At 41.9% G+C, this 24032-nt stretch overlaps 1 protein-coding gene across 9 annotated transcripts in view; it reads right to left on the bottom strand.

Moving 5' to 3' along the window:
• REPS2 (RALBP1 associated Eps domain containing 2) overlaps positions 1-24032 on the bottom strand; it is a 225885-nt gene that overhangs the window by 126728 nt on the left and 75125 nt on the right. For 5 of the 9 annotated variants that reach the window (XM_082681115.1, XM_082681117.1, XM_082681121.1 and 2 more), the window contains exons 3-5: positions 21173-21321; positions 18417-18543; positions 8011-8108 (exon numbers count right to left, since the gene is read on the bottom strand). In XM_082681115.1, coding sequence (XP_082537241.1) covers positions 8011-8108; positions 18417-18543; positions 21173-21321 — 374 coding nt within the window. The remainder of the gene's footprint in view (positions 1-8010; positions 8109-18416; positions 18544-21172; positions 21322-24032) is intronic. The other 4 variants (XM_082681116.1, XM_082681119.1, XM_082681123.1 and 1 more) reach the window with 1 other exon arrangement.

The raw sequence follows: 24032 nt of genomic DNA, 5'->3' as shown, positions 1-24032 counted from the left end.
TCCCCACCGCCTCTAAGCATGGATTCTGAAAGGCCTTAAGGCGGCACCCCAATCAGTCATGATATTTACTGAATCAATATCTTTGTCCCATAAACATCCTTCAATCTCTATCACAGGCACCCTCCTCTTATATCCTAGAGTCACATTTCTTTCAACGATCCAGTATCTCTTCACTATTCTCATCTCATAACACAGAACATTTTTGCCTTTCATGTAGAAGTGTCGCCCAGTGAAGAAACCAGGTGACTGCCATCACTTTAATCATTAAGAAGTGTGGGTACATGGGGAGCACCTGGGGAATACCATAAGCGACAGCTACAAAAGATTTAGGCTGAGAAAAGCAAATTTCAGTATCATTCAATAAAACGTTTCAAAAATAAGGGATAGAAAATCTGAAAAAGAATAATAAGTAGATGAAGGAAATAAGTAGGAAAAAGAGGCTGGATGCTATGAAAAATAGGACCTCTTTGTGGTAATAACAGTGACCACTGGGATATCTGTGTGTTCTAGGTAGATTTGGGGAAGTAGAACACATCAAACTTTCACCCCTTAGGAGATGACCAAACTCCATCTAGGGTTTCAAATCAAATAGGGAGTAAATCTGGTAAAACAAGATGTCAAACCGAGAGCAAGTCACGTGCATTCCGATAAATTTTATCAAACCAGTTCTTCCTGTTACACACAAAGGCAAACACACATATACCCTCTCCCTCCCTCCCTGCTGTCCCTCCCTCCCTCCTCCTCCTCCCCCCTTTCCCCTCACCCTTCCATTTCAGTCAGAGGAAGAGAATTTAGTTGTCTGAGCAATGCTGACAGGTACACACACACACACACACACACACACACACACTGTGGTGACTTTTACCATCCCTAAAACAGAAAATTTTTCCAGCCCTAATCTCTAGCCATAAGCTAATTCAACTTTATTGCCATAAAGGTAGAAACAAGAAATCAGTGCCAGTGGGCCTGGGGCACTCCAGAACCAGAAAGAAGTGGGGTCCCTAACCTCCTCTAAGGGCATCAGGGGCCCAGGACCTCCTCTCGACCACACAAAAGAAGTGCTAATTAAAACTACACCAAGATTTCATTTTTCACCTATCAGATTGGCCAAGATCCCTAAGTTGCTTAGCACACTGCGTTTGCATGGGTATGAGAAAATACACTTTCACACATTTGTTAGTAAGTGTGTAAATGGCCACCTTCTCCAATTTGAAAATCTCTACCAAAAATTTAAAATGTGTAGCCATTTCACCCAATTATTCCATTTCTAGGAACTATTCCTACACATATACAAACACTGTGATTGCAAGTTCTAGCTATTGATCAGAGGGGACTGGTTACATGATTTCTGGCAGATGTACACAAGGAACTACTATGCATTCGATAAAACCAAAAAGATGAGGACATACTCTATGTACTCTTACAGACTGTTATTAAAGCTTATTGATAAGTAAAAAAATGCAAAGTGCACAACAGATGTGTAGTACGCTACCACACATGTAAAAAAGTGGAACTATGTATTTTGCATATATTATATATAATTACATATAAGAATACCTATATTCACTTGCATATGCATAAAATAATCCTCTAATGATACAAAAGAAATGGGTCATGTCAAGTGCCTTGGGATGGGGAACTGGATGGCTGGGAGAAAGAGTGGGAAGGATACTTTTCTCTCTGTACCCTTTTGTATCTTTTGAATTTTTTACATTTTTAAAAAATTTTTAATTGCTCTGAAGAACAAGAGTATTTGAAAGCTCACAGCCCATGATCCAATAAGATAACAGCATGGCGTTTACTGCAGAATCTGAAACAAGCAACCAAAATCTTCGGGCGCTTTGGCTGCCGCCTAGTGAGGAGGGAGATCATCGCTAGGCGGTGTTTGGGCTCCAGCCACTCGGGAGAACGGCACGTGGTCGGCCTGCAACCTGAGGACTAGTGGAAGTGGCCCGGTGCTGGAGGAGACGCGGGGAGCTTCACAGGGGGCAAAGTCAGAGCTCGCAGAAAAGGGGCGACGGGAAAGATTCCTAAGTAAGGGGGAAAGGCCTGAGGCCCTACTGAAAAAAAAAAACCCAACCCACACCCAGGCCAAATGATGCCTTGCTAGGGACATCCCAGACCCTGAAAGAGCCGCCACGGGCTGGCTACCTCCTGGATCATCCCCCTGGGCTGAGCATCAGGGAAGGGAACCACAGAGGCTGGGGCAGGACCTGGTGTGCCCTACTTGCTTCCTGCTTCTTTCTGCTCCAAACTCGGAGCACCAGCTCCCTTATGACTCAACTCTCAGCCACCTCACTTCATCCCACCCCAATCCTTCGCCACAGTAATCTCTAGTTTCTAGTCTCCTTGTCCTCCTGGCATGCTGGTCCAGTTTACCTATAAAATAGCTTTCCCACCACAGAAAGTTCTCTCAGTGCAGTGTCAGCCTCCCAGAAAGACTGTTTCTCCCTGTTCCCATCAAAACTCTTAGAATGAACAATTCACTTGTGGTGACTATCAATTCTCTCCGGATTTATGCCAACACCACTCCAACAGAGCGTGGGGGTATTCATTTCTTTCACCACCCATGACACGGTCTTTGCTATTTAGATCCACACCAAAAGGACCAAAGGAGCAGACAGTACCCATCTCTGGCCATAAGTACCTATGGGGTAGGGTAGGGGGGCATGGCAAGAAATTGAGATTGACTGAGAATGAGGGGAAAAAGGAGACAACTAAGTTAAATACATGTTTTTCAAGTTGCAGACTTTTAGATTTATATGGTGGCTGGCTACCAATGTCTAACATCTCCTCCTATACCTGTTCATCAGAAAACTTTCACTGAAAACATAGCCAAACCCCCAATTAGAATGGCACGATGATAAAGTTCTCTAAATTCTGTTTGTCATTATTTTGTCTTTGAAATAAGAAGAGCACCAAGTATTGAGAATTTGCCCCCAAAAGACTGTTAAGTTCATCCTTCCATAAAGAGAAAAAAAAAATCACAGCATGTATGTTTTGGGTTTAAAAAGTAAGTGTGGAAAAAAAAAAAAGTAAGTGTGTTTGGTTTAAAATAAAAGATATTTTTTAGTGGGATCTGGCTGGAAGGAAATTGCATTTCCCAAACCAGTCTCCCTAAAACCAGGTAAAGGTATACTGCATATATTAGATATATAAGAATACCTGTATTTGCTCATATACGCATAAAACATTCCCAGGATAATACAAAACAAACAGACCACACTGGCTGCCTTTGGGAAGGAAAACCAAGAAAGATCAGACGCCCATCCCTCCAGCTGATCCTCACGGATAAATGAGCAGACGAGCAATGAACTGCTTTTTAAGAATGAAAATACGTTAACCTCACACGTACAAGAAATATTAGAAAGTTCTCACACTTCGTGTTATCAATGGAGAAAAAGCATAGATGAATTGAGACAAAGGAGAAAACCCAGAAGATAAGACCGAGGCTGAAGAGTAAGGTTCCCATGCAGAGAACACTGACTGTGTGGGAAACACTGGGCAGCTGTGCGGGGCCTGCTGTGGCTACGGGGGTGCGCAGGGGCCCGACACCAGCGCCCCAAGAGCCGCGGGTGATCTGCTGGGAGCAGTGGGCAGAGAGGGACAGGCTTCAATCAAGGGGGCAGGAGGATCACATTCGTGTTTTTTAGGATGATTTTTGTCCAAGACGAGGATAACGGATTTGAAGAGGCCAGTGGTGGAAGCAGGAAGAAAGAGTCAGAGGCTGACAGATTAGATTAGGTGACAGAGGGCAGCATGAACTGAGGAAGTGCAGAGAAACAGACAATGGAGAGAGGTATTTAGAAAGTGATATGGCTAGTACTCAGTAGCCGATGGGCAGACGGGATGAGAGGGGCATCAGAAACAGCCAGCCGTGTACTGGCCCACGTGCCAGGGGCGTGGAGCCAGGGGCGGGAGGGTGAGAACTGCTTTTGTGGGAAAAGACATGTTTAAAGTGACAGTGGGGGGACTTCCCTGGTGGTCCAGTGGCTGAGACTGCATGCTCCCAATTCAGGGGGCCCATTTCAATCCCTGGTCGGAGAACTAGATCCCACATGCATGCCGCAACGAAGAGTTCGCATGCCGCAACTATCATTTAAAAAAAAAAAAAAAGGATGCCACAACGAAGATTCCGCACGTGGCAACAAAGATCCCACGTGCTGCAACTAAGACCTGGGGCAGCCAAATAAATAAATAAATAAATATTTAAAAAACAAAAAAAAGTGACAGTGGGACATTCAAGTGAAGACATCTGGCAGGTGGTGAGATGTGGCCATCAGGCTCCATGTAGCTAAATAGTAACAGAGTGAGAACTAGACCCAGGGATCCCCAACACGCAAGGGGCAGGTGAAGGAGGGAAATTGAAATAAAAAGCTTAGGAAGAGGCAGTCACAGAAGCAGGAGACAAACCAGGAGAGGACAATGGGAGCAGGAGGGTCAATTCTAAACCCACGCCAGCAAAATCACAAACGACTACGTGACCTACGTGGTTAGGATCACTTGTGAACAGTAAACCACAAAATGACCTATCAACACACCACGACAGAGAAGCAGGGAAGATTATTTACCATTTCTTTACACACCACTGTCAACCACCCACCAACATAGGATGTGCTCAGTATCTGAAATTTCAAGGGGAAAAACATCCAACACCTGAACGAAAAAATCAAAAGTGCGAAAATACTAAGACTGTTCATTCCAATGGCTGGGACTGAATTCCACATAAGCACCTCTGAAATGCCAAGCCCATGAGCTGCAACACTGCTGACTCAGAGTCCCTAAAAGCCTTCCCCCGTTCCCAGAGGCCACCCCTCTTCCAATCAGGCAGGAAGGACTTGAATACAAGGCCACAGAGGAAGCTAGGACAGAGCGAGGCTGCCATCAGCCCAAGCGCATGGCAACATGGGGAATGAGTGACCCCAGCCCAGCCTGGCATCACACCCAATCCCTATTAATCCCCTACCACCAAAATCTTCCACTTTACATCCTCTCATCTACATGGCTAACTCAGGTTGGCATTTTGCTGTCTGGGACATGGAGTTCAACCAAACCAAGCTGAAAGGAGTAAGAAGGAAACCTAAGAACTGAAGAAAGAAAAACACATCAGCCATGAAAACCACAGACTGCTGTCCCGAAAAAGGCCCCTTGCTCTCATCTTAAACAGAAGGCAACGCTCCAAACAGGAGGGGGGACCTACACTGACACCAAACAAACATTAAGGGAATCAGACTGCTGCAGAGTATTACAATGGTCTGTTAAATCCATTCCAGCTCATTCGTGTTACAGAAAAGAGAAGGAACTTGCCCAAGGGCATGCAGAGTCTGCCTGGACCTGGGTGAGAACGTGTCTGGCTTTTCTGCACAATCCCATGAGTCCTTCTAATGGCCATTGGCTGCCAAATACTTCTATCCAGCCCCAGCTCTCCCCAGAGTTCCAGCCCCATATATCCTACCAACTCCTTGACACGTCCTCTTGGCTGTCTCTAAAGCTCAAATTCCAATATGCAACACCGATCTCATGATCTTGCCTCAATACTCCCAACACTAGCTTTTCATTCAGGGCTTCTAGGCTTAACAGATGACATCACCATCCATGCGGTTCCTGAGACAAAGGCCAGGAAATCGTGTCCAGTGTTTGAACTCTAGCCCTACCAGTTCCTAGCTGTGATCGAAGGCAAACTAAGTAAGGTCTTTATACTTCAGGTTTTGTCATCTGAAAAATGGGATAATGACAGGAATTACCTCATAAGATAGCTCTGAGCACTGCAAGAGAGGTGTGTATAAAGTGCTAAGCTCATAGAAAACATCTTTGTACGCACAGCTCCCTCTATCCTCTTGCCTGCTCTCCCCCGCCCCACCCCCCACCTGGTTAACATGGTTCAACGCTTTCCCTTTCAGCTGGAGTGTGACTCCCCTCTGCAAGCCTTCCTTGATCAGCCCCTGCCTGCCAAGGCCAGGACCTAACTTCCCGCCGCCATTTTTCATCCTCAAACCACACTGTAATTTCCACTCACCACATATCATAATTATATATTTACTTTGTGATGGTCTGATCAATGGCCATCTCCTCCAAGAGTCTATAAGCTCCATGAGGGCAGGGACTGGATGTGTTATACCTCATTTTTGTATTCTCAACACAATACCTGGCACTTAATAGGTATTTAGTAAACATTAGTTGCTTGAAGCGCTCAAGAAGCACGTTTACCAGCAGAAAAACGGACCTAGAGATTAGAAGAGAAGTCCCAGGACACCAGTCCAAGTGAGAGCCCATGGCCATCTCAGCCAGGTGGCTACGCAGAAGGGGCCCAGTGAGCCCCATCCAACCACGGCAAGGTTCGGGATTTACTGCTTGTTTGACCGTCATTCTAACAGTTCAGGATGTGGTCTCCACAGCACTAGAACAGACTCTGTAGAAACATGCATGGCCACACCTCACAGATTTTTTACATGAATCCCAGTCCCTCCGATACCTTTCCTAATGTAACCATCACTCCACAGTGGGTGTGATTCTCATGTTTAAAAACACGTATTTTTGTACCACAGGACCTCTAAATGCAGCCAACTACTCCATCTGCGGCTCAGCTGAAGAAACAACTGTCTGTTCCAACTTGGGGGTAAAACTGAGCTCTACTGGACCTAGGTACCAATAAGGGAATTTCAGGAATATTTTTACTACACCCTATGTTTATTTATACAGCAACTCTAGAACCTAGCCTCCTTGTAACATGGGACTCTAATGTATATAGGAAAGTATTTGAAAGAGCAGGTTTTGACATTGGGCAGGCCTGGTTCGAATTCTGGCTCTGCCACTTACTAGTTATGAATGAAACCTTAGACCCATGACTTGACCTCTCTCGGCCAGTTACCTCATCTATACTAAGAGATACAACAATACCTAGATCTGATAGTTGGAGGAAGAATTATACACAAATACACAGCATATGGCTGAATTATCTACCACCTTTAAGAAAATTCTTTGTACACAGAGTTCTACCTCAGAAGTTAAGTTCTGTACCACGCCTAACACAGAGCCGCATCCCCAGAGGCTATAAAGTGAACACCTCAATCTCCCTTTGCCTTGTTTATTCTCTTCTAGAATACCAGCCCACTTCTTTATGGGACTATCTGACATCACCGGTCTACTGTGAGAAATCCCTGAGCATAAATGATCCTCCTTCCTAAGTTGGACAACTGAAATGTTATACAAACCACCCTACTTCCTCTTGTCTTTAGAATCAAACAGCCAATCCAGTTTTCTCAGGGTTTTTCTCATGCTGACATACACATACACCCTTTTTTGGGACTATGACTTCACCAGCATAGGACTCAGAAATACTACACAAGATAACAGTTGCAGACACGGGAAAAAATAAGAGCTCTTTATCCAAAGGAAACACTGGAGAAAGGGAAGCTGAAATTTGCTAAGTTGTGGTATAGCCAGGAGAAACTGGGAGATCACTTGTGCTTCTGCCATATGGTATCGATTACAAACAGGAAACTAGTTGCTGCCACTTGTAAAATAACTGTTCTCCAAACAGCATTGAACTAGGCACTGAGAGAAAATACAGGAGAACCACCTCTGCCTTCCAAAGCTTGCAGTATAACTGGAGGCACAAAACAAAATGGGCAATAGCAAACTATGCACTGAATAAGTAATATTAAAGAATAAGGCAGAGATAAGATAGGCTGTTTTGGAAAAAGTAGAGGCCTCCTGAAGGAGGTGCCTACTGATTAAGCAGATAAAGGTGGAAGGGCATTTTAGACATACCAAAGACTAAGAACCAGCCCGGATTAGTCTAGAGACACTGAGAAGGGGAGAAACACACACAGTAGAAACGATTTAGGAAAATACATAAGCAACAGAACAAGAAGTACAATATTTACATTAGGGGGCAGTTTTATGTCCTGCTTACAAAAACAAAACAAACAAACAAACAAAAACAGGGCCATCAAGAAGCCATACCCCCGAAGTCTCCCACTGGCATAACCCCACAGCAGCGTCACTTACCCGGATAAGGGAAGCCTGATGCCGAAGGGGTTTGGCTCCTGGGCCCCCCAACGAGGGTCCCTCAGGCTGGACAAGGGGCTGTCTAGCTTCATAAGGAGCTGAAACAGCAGGAGGGAAAGTCAGCATGGTAGACAAAGATTCCACCCAAAAATTATGATTTCACACACAAATTGCTACAGTGTCTGCTTTTCAGGGAAGAATTAGCAAAAGAATTAAGAGTTTACAGGGATAGGGCAACCTAAGACAAACAAACCTTGGTGCCCCTGGGTACAATTTAACTGAACAATCTAAAGACAGTCACCCAATTCATGATAAGGCAGGAAAATATTTATATCAGGTTAAGATTAGGAATAAATTAGAAAGGTGGAATGGTGTGAATCTAAACTGGGATAAAAAATAATGAGAGTAGTTAGAAAAGTGCCATGGGCTTCCCTGGGGGCGCAGTGGTTGAGAGTCCGCCTGCCGATGCAGGGGACACGGGTTTGTGCCCCTGTCCGGGAAGATCCCACGTGCCGCGGAGCGGCTGGGCCCGTGAGCCATGGCCGCTGGGCCTGCGCGTCCGGAGCCTGTGCTCTGCAACGGGAGAGGCCACGACAGCGAGAGGCCCGCGTACCGCAAAAAAGAAAGAAAAGTGCCATGTTTTAAGTGTTCAAATTCTAAATATAAGGTAAATTCTACATATACCCTGCTATTTAAAAGGCTTCCATTCATCATCCACACCCCCAAAGAAGAAAAGGAATATGCATTTTGAACATTAAGAATCAACATTGTCATTTATTTTGTTTTATTTTGTTAATACTTTTTTTAAAATTTATTTATTTGACTGTATTGGGTCTTCCTTGCTGCACGCAGGCTTTCTCTAGTCGCGGCGAGCGGGGGCTACTCTTCGTTGCGGTGCATGGGCTTCTCATTGTGGTGGCTTCTCTTGTTGAGGAGCACGGGCTCTAGGCGCGTGGGCTTCAGTAGTTGTGGCACGTGGGCTCAGTAGTTGTGGCTCCTGGGCCCTAGAGTGCAGGCTCAGTAGTAGTGGCGCATGGGCTTAGTTGCTCCGCGGCATGTGGGATCTTCCCGGACCAAGGCTTGAACCCATGTCCCCTGCATTGGCAGGCGGATTCTTAACCGCTGCGCCACTAGGGAAGCCCCTATTTTGTTTTATTTTTGAAAATAAATGCCACTGTTATCTTTTCCTTAACGGAAAGAATGTAAAACCAAGTAGAGAAAACTACAAAAAGGAATAAATGCATTTTATATTTATTATCTTATCACTTAATAACCAAACTAAAAATAATTTTGCTACCTTTAAGAAAAGGTTTTAAGCCACCAAAATGAATGCATTTTTTTCATTCCTTTTATTTCCAGAACATATAACAACCAATAACAACCTTGCCAATATGGTAGGAAAAGTTAAATGTAACCAGGTAGTATTCAGCTCCAACAGAAAGGAGAAATTACCACTTAAAATGAAACCATTTCTGATCTCTGTGGGTTAACAGTTCAGGTTTTTGGAAGTATATAAACAAGTAAAATGCCTTTTTTCTGCAGCTTCTTATAAATAAAATTAGGTAGAGACAGCAGAGCAGCCTATTATGGCATCACCTTCAGCGTACTTTGAACTTTTTAAAATAAAGAAGGTATAACAGCACGTTAAGAACAACAAACCACTCTTGGCTCACAACTGCTCTTTGTATTTCCTCCAAGGAACTGGAACACAGTATTATAACACATTAAATTACATTAAAACATCAAAATCACTGCCTGGCAAACCATGACATGGATTTCCTGACCCTGCTAAGAATGTATTAAAAATACAAAACCTGCAAAAGAAACATACACAGAGAACACACAGTCCAAATCTTAAATAAGCCTCACATGGTAAGCAGGTGCTGCCCTCAAAGAAGGATTTTTAAGATCATTCCATTTAGATGGAACATCAAATTTAACTCCTGTCAGGAGGCTTGAACCACAGCAAACTGTACCACGGCTGCGATACCAGTGGTCATGAGCTTCTCCTGGGAAGCTGACCTCACATGCCTCTGCCTCTGGCTCCCCTCAGAGGGAGGGAGCTTCTACTGCTCAGGAGGGACACGTGTGGAGGGAGGGCGCCTGGCCCATGGCTCCAGTCCCTCACCAACAAGGGTCTTCCTTCCCTTGGAAGAGACAAACACATCTTATCAATAAAGCCTGAACACTCAGCCGCATGGTGGGTCATTTTTGGAGAAGCCTGGCCTCAATGGCAAATTTTCTCTTCCTACTCCTGTGGGAAGCCTGAGTTGTCCACACCTGCCTGTGACTGGAAAGATGAGTGTCTAAAGCCCTCTGGTCGCAAATCTTAGACACGTGCTCCAATCAGCTCTACTGGTACCACAGCTGATATTCAGGCCACCATCAGTCTGACTCCTGCCTCGCTCCTCAACTAAAGCTGAACTCAGGAGGTAAAAAGGTAAAGGGTAAAAGGCTCGTTGCCTCTACTCTTCTTCCTCCCAAATAAAGCCTGAAACATGCAACTCAATGCAAAATAAACAATTCTTAGATCCCCTTATAAGAGGCTGAATAAGGAACTAGAAGTACCACCTTTCTCCAAGGGGAGGAGTATAAAATGAACCCTAAAGATTTCATCACTCTGAGATTCGTGTCAAACTAGAACAGAGACCACAACTAACTGCCCCATAAAGACTCCCCATCTGCAGTCACCCAATGAATGATATCCAGAAGGTGACTTTCAAGAATACTTAAGAGCTTCAAAAATAAAACGGAGGCTTCCCTGGTGGCGCAGTGGTTGAGAGTCCACCTGCCAATGCAGGGGACACGGGTTCGTACCCTGGTCCAGGAAGATCCCACATGCCGTGGAGCGGCTGGGCCCGTGAGCCATGGCCGCTGAGCCTGCACGTCCAGAGCCTGTGCTCCGCAGTGGGAGAGGCCACAACAGTGAGAGGCCTGCGTACCGCAAAATAAATAAATAAATAAATAAATATAAATAAAACGGGTGCCAGATTCTAGAGACACAAAAGGAAATATGAGGGAATATCTGAGCACCTACAATGTGCCACGAGTTATGCTAGGAACAGATGTTTATATAACATTCCTCGTTTCATCCACAGAGCAAACCTCTGAGGCAGAGATTATTCCATTTCACAGATAAGGGAAACTGAGGCTGAGAAAAGCAAAATACCCATAGTCACAGAGGCTAGAAATGGACAGAAATTAGAAATGTAGGCCCACTAAGTCTACCTTTAGGCCCAGGAGACGGACATCACAGCCCATGCTCTTAAGTGAGAAGATACCTAGAATTGATACATCAGAATAAGATGTATAAGAAAAAGTAGAACAGACATTGATTTTAAGATAAGACATTAGATATCAGAAGAAACAGGTTATAAGAGTCAAAAGTAGTTGCCTCTGCCTAGAAGGAACATACCTCAATGTAATAAAGCTCATATAAGACAAACGCACAGCTAACATCATACTCGATGGTGAAAAGCTGAAAGCATTTCCTCTAAGATCAGGAACAAGACAAGGATGCCCACTCTCACCACTTTTATTCAACATAGTTTTGGAAGTCCTAGTCACAGCAATCAGACAACAAAAAGAAATAAAAGAAATCCAAATTGGAAAGGAAGAAGTAAAACTGCCGCTGTTTGCAGATGACATGATACTATACAGAGAAAATCCTAAAGCTGCCACCAAAAAACTATTAGAGCACATTAGTGAATTCAGTAAAGTAGCAGGATACAAAATTAATATGAAGAAATCTGTTGCATATCTATACACTAACAAAGAAGGATCAGAAAGAGAAATTAAGGAAGCACTCCCATTTACCATCACATCAAAAAGAATAAAATACCTAGGAACAAACCTACCTAAGGAGGCAAAAGACATGTACTCAGAAAACTATAAGACACTGATGAAAGAAAACGGAAGACGACACAAACAAACGGAAATATATACCATGTTCTTGCACTGGAAGAATCAATACTGTTAAAATGACTACACTACCCAAGGCAATCTACAAATTCAATGCAATCCCTATCAAATTACCAATGGATTTTTCACAGAACTAGAACAAAATTTTTTTTTAATTTGTATGGAAACAAAGACCCCGAACAGCCAAAACAATCTTGAGAAAAAAGAATGGAGCTGAAGGGCTTTCCTGGTGGCGCAGTGGTTAAGAATCTGCCTGCCAATGAAGGGGACATGGATTCGAGCCCTGGTCTGGGAAGATCCCGTATGCCGTGGAGCAACTATGCCTGTGCGCCACGACTACTGAGCTTGCGCTCTAGAGCCCGCGAGCCACAGCTACTGAGCCCTCGCACCTAGAGCCTGTGCTCTGCAACAAGAGAAGCCACCGCAATGAGAAGCCCATGCACCGCAACAAAGAGCAGTCCCCACTCGCCGCAGCTAGAGAAAGCCCGCGTGCAGCAACAAAGACCCATTGCAACCAAAAATAAATAAATAAATGTATTTTTAAAAAAAGAATGGAGCTGGAGGAATCACACGTCCTCACTTTAGACTACACCACAAAGCTACACTCATCAAAACAGTATGGTACTGGCACAAAAACAGACACATAGCTCAATGGAACAGGATAGAGAGCCCAGAAATAAACCCATGCACATATGGTCAATTAATCTACGACAAAGGAGGCAATAATATACAGTGGAGAAAAGACAGTCTCTTCAATAAGTGGCGCTGGGGAAAGTAGACAGCTACCTGTAAAAGAATGAAATTAGAACATTCTCTAACACCATACACAAAAATAAACTCAAAATGGATTAAAGACCTAAATATAAGACCAGACACTATAAAACTCCTAGAGGAAAACATAGGCAGGACACTCTGACATAAATCAGAGCAATATATTTTTGGATCTGTCTCCTAGAGTAATGAAAACAAAAATTTTAAAATGGGACCTAATTAAACTCAAAAGCTTTTGCACGGCAAACGAAACCATAAACAAAATGAAAAGACAACCTGTGGAATGGGAGAAAATATCTGCAAACAATGTGACTGACAAGGGCTTAATTTCCAAAATACACAAATAGCTCATACAGCTCAATATCAAAAAAACAAACAACTCAATAAAAAAATGGGCAGAAGACCTAAATAGACATTTTTTCCAAAGAAGACAAACAGATGGCCAACAGGCACATGAAAAGATACTCAATATCGCTAATTATTAGAGAAATTCAAGTCAAAACTACAATGAGGTATCACCACACACTGGTCAGTATGTCCATCATCAGAAAGGCTACAAATGGGGCTTCCCTGGTGGTGCAGTGGTTGAGAGTCCACCTGCCGATGCAGGGGACGTGGGTTTGTGCCCCGGTCCGGGAAGATCCCACATGCCGCAAAGCGGCTGGGCCCGTGAGCCATGGCCGCTGAGCCTGCGCGTCCGGAGCCTGTGCTCCGCAACGGGAGAGGCCACAACAGTGAGAGGTCTGCGTACCGCAAAAAAAAAAAAAAAAAAAAAAAAAAAAGGAAGTCTACAAATAATAAATGCTGAAGAGGGTGTAGAGAAAAGGGAACCCTCCTACACTGTTGGTGGGAATGTAAATTGGTACAGCTACTATGGAGAACAGTATGGAAGTTCCTTAAAAAATTAAAAATAGAGTTGCCATATGCTCCTGCAATCCCACTCCTGGGCATATATTTGGACAAAAGTCTAATTTGAAAAGATACATGCACCCCAATGTTCAAAGCTGCACTATTCACAACAGCCAAGACATGGAAGCAACCTAAATGTCCATCAACAGATGACTGGATAAAAAAAGATGTGGTGTGTATATTTATATATATATACACACATATACATACAATGGAATATTTACCCATAAAAAAGAATGAAATAATGCCATTTTCAGCAACATGGATGGACCCAGAGATTATCATATTAAGCAAAGTAAGTCAGAGAAAGAAAAATATATTACTTATATGTGGAATCTAAAAAAGTGAAACAGGACTTCCCTGGGGGTACAGTGGTTAACACTCCGCACTTCCACTGAAGGGGACGCGAGTTCAATCCCTGGTTGAGGAATTAAGATGCCACATGCTGTGTGGAGAGGCCAAAAAATAAATAAATAATAAATAAATAAATAAGTGTTTACAAAACAGAAATAGACTCACAGACATAGAAAGCAAACTTATGGTTACCAAAGGGCAAAGGAGGGGAGGAATAAATTTGGAATTTGGGATTAACAGATACTACTGTATATAAGATAGATAAACAACAAGGACCTACTGCATAGCACAGGGAACTATATTCAATATCTTGTGATAACCTATAATGGAAAAGAATCTGAAAAAGAATACATATACATATATGTATAACTGATTCACTTTGCTGTACACTGAAACATTGTGAATCAACTGTACTTCAGTTAAAAAAATAAACAATTTTTAAAAAAGGATAGAAAGTAGTTGCCTCTGGAGACCAGAAACAGGTTGAGTGGGAAGAAGTATTACTGCGATTTAAACATCATCTTTTAAAATATAGATAAAATACAGATGGCAGTATCTGCCTCTGAGGGTTGTGGTAAGTAGAAAATAGTGCACATAAATAACTCTGAACAATGCCTGACACGTAAGTCTTACCCAATGAGCATAAGCTATAGATACATCCAGCAAAGGAAGCTAGCAGGAGCCCAGAAGAGAGGCAGAAGAGAGGCTCTGAATCACAGACTGGTCCAAAGATGCTCAGTCTGATTTAAAACATACACATACACCCCATTAGCCAGGAATCATGGCAGGGTCTTGGACAGAGAACAACCCCAGAAAAATGTATTCCTAGAAAATTGTCCTAGCAGCTAAGCTGCTTTCTGAAAATGCATAAATCCAAGTTTAAGGATCATGATGTAGGAAGGGGCAACAGAAACTTAGAAAACAATGTTTCAAGAACAAAAGAGTGCCCACAAGGAGATGTCACTTCACATGTAATAGAATAGCTAAGATTAAAAACACTGAAGAAAGAAACTAGAGTACCAGCTGCTGGCAAGGAGCACTGAACTCTCATATATTGCCAGTGGGAGTATGCAGCCACTTGGTGAAACTCGGGCAGTTTCTTATACACCTACCCTAAGGTGCAGTAATTCCACTCCTAGGTGTCAGGAAAATGACAACAATGTCACAAAAAGACACACACAAATGTTCATAGCATCCTTATTCATAACAGCCAAACCCTGGAAATAACCTAAATGTCCATCAACAGAAGAATGGATCGTCACACCATGATACATTCATACAATGGAACAATACTGGGTAATAAAAAGGAACAAACTATTGAGATACAACACCATGGAGAATCTTAACCACTATGCTGAGGGAAAGACACCCGAGAGTACAGTCATTCAATATGATTCCATTTATATGAGGTTCTAGAAAAAGCAAAACTAGCCTACGATGATAAAAATCAGAGCTATGCTTGCACTGGGGGGGCACGGGCGGGGAGGGAGTGACTGGAAAGGGGCATCTCTGAGGTGATGGAAATGTTGGTTTTAATGTCAAGCAGACTACTTTTTTACTGAAGTATAGCTGATTTACAATATTAATTTCAGCATAGTGATTCAGTATTTTTATAGATTATATTCCATTTAAAGTTATTATAAAATAATAGCTGTATTTCCCTGTGCTGCACAATATATCCTTGTAGCTTATGTATTTCCTACATAGTAGTTTGTACCTCTTAGTCCCCTACTCCCCCACCCTGCAACCACTAGTTTGTTCTCTATATCTGTGAGTAGCTTTCTGTTTTGTTATATTTATTCATCTATTTTATTTTTTAGATACCACATATAAGTGATAACATACAGTACTTGTCTTTCTCTGTCTGACTTATTTCACTAAGCGTAATTCCCTTTTTAGGTCCATCCACATTGCTACAAATGGCAGAATTTCATTCTTTTCTATGGCTGAGTAATATTCTATTGTGTGTGTGTATGTACGTGTATCTTCTTTCTTCATTCATCTGTTGATGGACACTTAGGTTGCTTCCATACCTTGGCTATAGTAAATAATGTTGCTATGAACACTGGGGTCCATGTATTTTTTCAAATTTGTGCTTTCATTTTCTTCAGATATATACTCAGGGGTGGAATTGCTGGATCATATAGTAGGGAAATATTTTATTCATGATCAAAATGGTGGATACATGAGTATATCCATTTGTTAAAACTCAAATCGAAGATTTTATTTTATTTTAAAGAGTTCTTTTTTGATATGGACCTTTTTTTTGTTTTAATTTTTGGCTGTGTTGGGTTTTTCTTGCTGTGTGCAGGCTTTCTCTAGTTGCAGCGAGCGGGGGCTACTCTTCGTTGCAGTGCGCAGGCTTCTCATTGCGGTGGCTTCTCTTGTTGCAGAGCACAGGCTCTAGGCACATGGGTTTCAGTAGCTGTGGCCCGCAGGCTCAGTAGTTGTGGCTCGCGGGCTCTAGAGCGCAGGCTCAGTAGTTGTGGCGCATGGGCTTAGTTGCTCTGCAGCATGTGGGATCTTCCCGGACCAGGGCTCGAACCCGTGTCCCCTGGATTGGCAGGCAGATACTTAAGCACTGCGCAACCAGGGAAGTCCTGATGTGGACCATTTTTAAAGTCTTTATTGAATTTGTTACAATATTGCTTCTGTTTTATGTTTTGGGGTGGTTTTTTTTGGTTTTTTGTTTTGTTTTGTTTTGTTTTGGCCCCAAGGCATATGGGATCTTAGCTCCCTGACCAGAGATCAAACCCGCACCCCTGCACTGGAGGGCGACGTCTTAACCACTGGACCGCCAGGGAAGTCCCTCAAGTTGAAGATTTTAAATGTGTGCATTTTATCACATGTAAATTTTACCTCACTTTTTTTTTAAAAAGGGCTAAGAAAGAATGAAAGCATGGAAAACCTTGACACACGCGCTAAAAGAGCGAAGGAGAGAAGCAGGTCATTTCCTTGCCACTGGGGGAATGAAAGCCCAATTTGAATGGAATGAGGAGAAAATGGAGCATGAAGCAGAGAGAGCTGGTACAGACAAGTTTTTTAAGGAATATCAGAAAAAAAGAGTAGAACCTGGTGACTCGGTAGAACAAAAAACGACTCACCTGTGAATTAAAATCCAAAAACTAGACACCATGCTAGGCATAGTACTCCAATTTCCAAACCCAGATGAAATTAAGGAAAAAAAACCCACTTCTAAAAATAGGGAAATTCGGCAGGAGAGACTATAAGGAAAATGAAGAATTCTCAACCCCGTTTTGTTTCAGACACCAATGGGACACTCAGGTTCCAGGGGAGTGATTTTTCGTTCCTATCCCCCAACAACGTTATCTTGCATTTGCATAGGATTCAATTTCCAATCAGATTTTATACTCATGTTCTCGCTTATCCTCACAACACCCCTATAGGATACTATTACTCCATTTAAAAAGAGGAGAGGAAAATCATGGTTCAGAGCAGTAAGTGGCTTGCCCAAGGTCACATAGCTAGTCACATAAATCCTCACCTTCTGATTCCAATCAAAAGATTTTTCCATCATGCTACACCTGCTTCTCTCGGCAAGATTATAGTCTCTCTTCAGTTCAGCCTAGCACACATTTTTTTTTAAAATCTGTTTCCCTCTAGAAGTCACCACTATTTTCAATGCAGCAAAAACCTGCAGAAACTGGGTCACTTTCAGTTACAGCTCACAGAATTTTAAAAAAAGGCGGGGAGGGGGGGAGTTATGGATATCCAATTCTAGAATACCTTTAATTGGTCATATCTTAAGCTAGGAACCTGAGCCCCACAAGGACAAGATGCTGCCGTGAATTTATGGAGCTTTAAGCATTGCAGCCAGGGAGTCAACTCTGCAAGTCATTCTCAGAAGCAAGTAACGTATTCTACCACTAACATGGCCAGCACAGTGCAAATGTGAGCAAGCAGGCAACCCCACAACTGGGCACTTCACACACCTGAGCACGATGCCTCCCCTGGCATTTCCCTTATTCTTAGTCCCAAACACAAGAGCTAAATATTTTCATTTATGTGCTCAGTCTTTAAAGGTTGAATCAACTCTTCTGCAGAGTTCTATTTTTTAAGTAGTTTCATAAGAGCAGTTATCATATAAATATGTTTGGTGGCTTTGCAGAAAGGAATAACTATTCCAAAACAATACAAATCCTTCATGTGCTATGTTCCTGTGTAACGAAACTTGTATATGAAGGATTAAATCATCTAAATCATTATCTACAAGTCTAAAGATGAACTAGTTTGTAGGACAGAAAACAAGGCATTACTAACACAGATTTCATTTTATATTTTTTTTAACCTTGCTTGAGAGTATAAAATTAAATTGAGCCCTGTCTCCAAAGCCAGAGGTAATTAAGTCAGGAGACTGAGCAGCTGGTGGCGTTGCTGCCCGATAGATGAAGGAGCCTCTAAGACACTGCCTGGGACAGCTGGCCTCTTACCTGGATGCATCTGCTCCGTGCTTTTCCGCAGTTTGCTGTAGCCATGGCTCAAGGGCACCCTCTGGTAATGAGGCGGGGAAGAAGGAGGGGAGGCGAGGGGTGACATCGTGGGAGACTGCGTTTCCTGCTTCAAAGAACCAGAGCAGAGTTCAGAGACGATCACTCAAGGAGCCTGGCGCTCTGAGCTGCAGTTATGAAGTATAACGCAACTCTACTGCCAGTAAGCAGGCTGCTTTAATAAATGGAGGAGAATATTTTCTCAGAAACGCAGCTTGGTTAAAAAGCAGTGTCTGAGGATTCAGAAGTCTCCCAGAGAACAGTCTCGCCGGAGCTCAGTTACCTAAATTACTAAAACAAGCCTGAAACACTTCCAGTTACTCCAATAATATTTTCCTTGGGGAAACGAAAGACACTGATCACATGAAATAACATTCATACTCCCCAATTTTGATCTCTTCGTGAACAGATTCAATTTTCATTCATTAATAAAGGCTCCTATTTCCTGGATTTACACTTACCAAGTCTTCCAACAATGTGGCTATTTTTTTAATATTTTAAATGGTTAATGCTAAATATTCTGGGACCTGGCTAGCCAAAGTAAAATGCCAGCTTTTTTTTTTATACTGAGAAATTGCAAAACAATTCATTATGGGTAAACCACTCCAACTAGCCTATTCCTAAACACTAGGATGGAGCCTTAATAAACTACAATTCAAATCTCAACTCGAATGTGAACTTTATGTAGGACCCCAGGCAAGACAAGCAACCTTCTAACTCGGCTACTGGGTTTCCTTTTTTTTTTTTTTTTTTTTTTAATGCTACCAATAGACTGGTAACTTTGGAATACCCAAGTAATGAGGAAACAGTACTTTTCATCAATATAGAGACTATATAGGTGCTCTTAGTCAAAAATAATAATAATAATGCAATCTGAGATACTAATCAAGTACTCTTTTTCAAGTAAAAGAAAAGAATATTTGCTTTGAATTGTAAGCTCACACCCACAGACTGGGTGGGCCTAGCATAAGCCCAGACTGAAGTGAAAGGATGTGTCCTCAATCACGCAGCCAGGGGATGGGCCTGGAAAGTTCCCAGGGCATCCAATCATCCTGGGATAGTGGACCCTCATTCCTCTCCAAATGCTGGTGGGAAAACATGCCAAAGAGTATTGGCTGAAGATTCTGATACAGGCATACCTCATTTTATTGCACTTCACAGATATTACTCTTTTTTTTTTTTTTTAACAAATTGAAGGTTTGTGGCAACGCTGCATCGAGCAAGTCTATTGGCACCATTTTTCCAAAAGCATTTGCTCACTTCACGTCCCTGTGTCACATTTTGGTAATTCTTACAAATATTTCAAACTTTTTCATTACTATTGTATTTTTAAGGTAATCTGTGATCAGTAATCTTTGATGCTACTACTAATTGCTAAGATGACAGCAGTTTTTAGCAATAAAGTATTTTTTTAATTAAGGTATATACATTGGGGGTTTTTTTAGCCCTAATGCTCTTGCACACTTAGTAGACTACAGTATAGTGTAAATGTAACTTCTGTATGCACTGGGAAACCAAAAAGTCATGTGACTCGCTTTATTGTGGCGGTCTGGAATGGAACCCGCACTACCTCCAAGGTATGCGCCTGTACACCTTTTTATCTAAATCCCTAAAAAAAATAAAATAAAATCAATCAATCAATCAATCCCTGAAGAACTAGTTTAAACATATGAGAATTATGAAAGCAACAGAACATGCTACACCTAACTTAAATATGAAACTTCTGCAACGATACCTCAAATATCCAGCATTATCAGGGTGAGCCATATACATTAGTTTTCCAACTTAATCCTTTAATTGTCTTGCATTTGAAAACATTTTGATTGGTCTTCCTAAACATAACAGATTTCTCTTCCTTATGGAAGATACTATAATTGAATATAATTTGACTTTTCTGCATAATTCAGTCTCTTATCTTCATTGGAAGTATGGGATGTACCCTGATGCCCTGAGGGTTCACTAATGTGTAAGTCTATTTTACCTCTTCTTGATAGGCTCACTCATCTGGAATTTACACTTTGGTCTCTACCAGTCACTATCTGACTATTGCAAATAGTGGTCTAATTTTAAACGCCCATCCACCCTATTCTTCTTCCGGCTACACAGGTAATGGCAGCATTTCCCAACACGGCACTCCAAACATGCTCCCCAAGAAGGGATTCCCTGGTGAAAGGAGTTTAGTACATGCTGATCTCCATGTCTCTTTATTGCAGGACTTCTCAGGGCTTTTACTGTGCTAATGTGCACTGTGAACGTCTAAGACTGAGTATTTAGCCTTTCCCCCGAGAATAGTCCATGAAGCAGCATTCTCCAAACATATTTAACCAGAGAAACCTTTTCTCCAGGTTTTTTTGGAAGAAAGGACTTATTAAACACTCCTAGAAGTTACATTTCGAAGAACCCATTTGGAAATGGTGATTAGAGACATCAAATAAGTGTGTTAAATCAGTAGCCTTACTTGAGACCCAATTCTACATTAAAGTAAGCTCTAAATGGCCCATAGGTGGCTCATGGCAATGGTAATTTCTATGCATCAGCCTCTTCTCCTTGCTACAAGGAAACTTTACTGGCTCACTTCCAAGTCTATAATTGTAACCCAGATGGTGCAATTCACTGGAAGCTTGACAGCAGCTAAGAGGCACTGCTCTGTGAGGATTCATGGTCAAAAGCAAACAGACATGCCTGATCAGACTGTTTACCTGTTTATCCTCATCATCCATTCTTTTGAAGGTATTTTTTTCTGTGATTAAATATGGAATCTGAACTTTAGTTCCATGCAGCTCAGCCATGTTCCCAAACCGGATCTCAGCATCAGTTTTTGACATCATAAAGCGAGGCAGCGGCAGTTCTTTAGGAGCAGAATCAGAGAAGCTCAAGTGAGACTTTATTTGAAAACTGCAAAAAAGGGAACTCAACGGCCAAAAGATGAGTCACTTTTGAGGAAAAATTCCAGAACACTAAATATAGATTAAATTTGATTTCAACACAATAAGGACTCCTATAATAATGTCATAATAGAAAAATGCTACAGTTTAACACGGTATCCTGGCTCAACGTTTTTAAATGCTGTTGAATCATCTCAGAACAAATTCAGGTTTTGGACAGATCTCCCACTTCAGCCTTCAGTTCGGCACCAAGAAAAAGGACGTGACATCGTAGAACTCAGTATCAAGTGACAAACAGTAGCAGGCAGAACTTATATAGTGCTTATTATATGCCAGACACTGTATTAAGATCTGCAAATATTAACTCATTTAATCCTCACAACTCACTACAGTAAGATGATCATTAGCCTCCTTTTATAGATGTGGAAACAGAGCAGAAGGAGCTAAGAAGACACAGCTCATCTGTGGCAGAGCTGGCTCTTCACCAGCCAGTGCTGCTGACCTACAGAAAGGCCCCTCATTCCCAGGACAAACCTACTGCATACAACACTTTCTCACCTTATGTCACTGCTTAAACAATTTTCACACTCAATCTCCAGTTGTCTTTTCATAATGGAATAAGGAAAATGGTATAAAGTTAGAGCAATCAGTCCAACGTTCAGTCAGATTCTACTGTCAAAACCATTAGCTACACTCTATGCCACAAAGAGCTGAAACCCAACTGTCTGGTATATTTACTTAGCTTTCAAATTTCTAACAAAACTATTCTGAAAACAGAAATGATACTTTGGCACACTTCGAGTTCTCAGCACAGCAAATCACACACAACACAGCACAAGAATGCCAAAAATGGGTATAATATTCTGGATTAGGCATAATGATTTGCATCTGGATCCATTGTTCGGGATAATACTCATCAGTGTGCCTCTGCCTTCCCTTAGCTCCCTCTTCCAAAAACACAGCTGCACTTCCAATGATTGAAGCTGTGCTAAAGCCAGAAAACCTCTTAGCAACAGCAAGCAGTATCCCAGCTCCCCAGGCAAAGAAGGCCCCTGGTTCTCTAATATCCACATCATGTTTATTTTTAGTTGCTATGTCCACATTTGATTTAAAGAAGTAGGCAATATGACAAATCCCTGCGTGATCAATCAGCCAAGGGCCCAAGAGACATAAATAGAATAACCAATCTGGAAAATTAAACCAAGACTTTCCTCTAAAGACAGGATGGCCACCATTTTTAATGTTTTACTCTTCCCTAACCATGGCAGCTCTCCAACACTCAAGGCAGGAATGGACTTCAAAAGAAAAAAGGCAAGAAAAAAGAAAGTCTAGATTCTTAGTAAATCAAATATCAGCTAATCCTATGGTTCTCTTCTCAGAAAGGTATTTGTTTCAACTCAGTCTGCAAAAAGGATCTAAAACACATGGAACGAGATCACATAAAATAACTTGCACTCTAATCTGCCCATGAGAGGATGATGCTACTTCCAAGCCCTATTTGAGGGAGAAAAGAAGTAAATGCTTGGCATTTTTAAGCTCCCTGACCAGCGTTTCACTGGTGTTCAACAGATAACTCTGGGAGCAATGGAACACAAACCCGGCTGATGAATATCAACTATTACACTAGAGCCCCCAGCTGTCCTTTAGGACACCGTCACGTCACACGCTCTCCTTCCCTGGCTATGGCATTTCTCCAAAATTGTTCACCTGGGAAAGAACCTCCCTCCCCCCGCCGGTAGCAAAAGACAAAATACAGCTGAATTTCCCTCGTACTTTCTTTGTTTACAAGGTTGTAAACAACTCTCACTTAACAGAATTGTAACCATATATAATGATATCCCTATCATTGAAAAGGTTAATGAAGGTGCTATTTTTCTTAAGCTGCTGCAAGCTTTTTTTTTTTTAATGCTGCAAGCTTTTAAAAAGTGAAAAGTAAAACTCTAGTTTGTCGATGTTCAGTCTAAATGTTGTTTCCTAGTCATGTGTACACCAAATGTAACAGTGCAACTTTATTAGAAAATTAATCAATAAAGTACCTGCTATCCAGTGATTTATGTCAAGTAATCACAGGAGAAGATTTATTTGTAGTAGTTGTTTAGAATCTTTTCTCCCAAACTGAATTAACACCAAGAAACACATCAAGAGTTCAAATGAAATACTGATAAGGGCCAAGGACACCATGAGCACAGCAATCATTTGTTTCACAATGGCATCTTACGTTGTATTCTTTGAACACAGAAATGCTTTGTATATTAAATAGAAATGACTATTTTTCCCTTCCACAAAGAGAACTATGCCTCTCCTTTTTTAAACATGTGACCCTCTAAGGGAAAAAGTCCTTTGTTTTCCCACGTTTGATGGAGTCATGAATATAAGAAATACTTCAATCTCTTCAATTCATTAGAAGAAACATAAGCAGCATAAATGCAGTAACAAATGGCAAATTACAAAGTGGCAGCTGCTGTGCAGTGTCCTCCAACGCTGTCCACTGGAAATATAATGTCAGCCACATATATCATTGTAAATTGTGTAGTAGCTACATTACCAAAAAAAAATGTTAAGTAAAGAAGCCAGTGACAAAAATACAAATACTACATCGTTTCACTTACATGAGGGATCAATCGTCAAACTCATAAAAACAGAAAGTAGAATGGTGGGTGCCAGGGGCCGGGGG

This window comes from Grampus griseus (assembly GCF_964374135.1).
Source record: "Grampus griseus genome assembly, chromosome: X".
Classification (NCBI taxonomy): Eukaryota; Metazoa; Chordata; class Mammalia; order Artiodactyla; family Delphinidae; genus Grampus; species Grampus griseus.
Note: the sequence above shows the minus strand (reverse complement) of the source record. Positions and strands in the feature narration are given on the sequence as shown.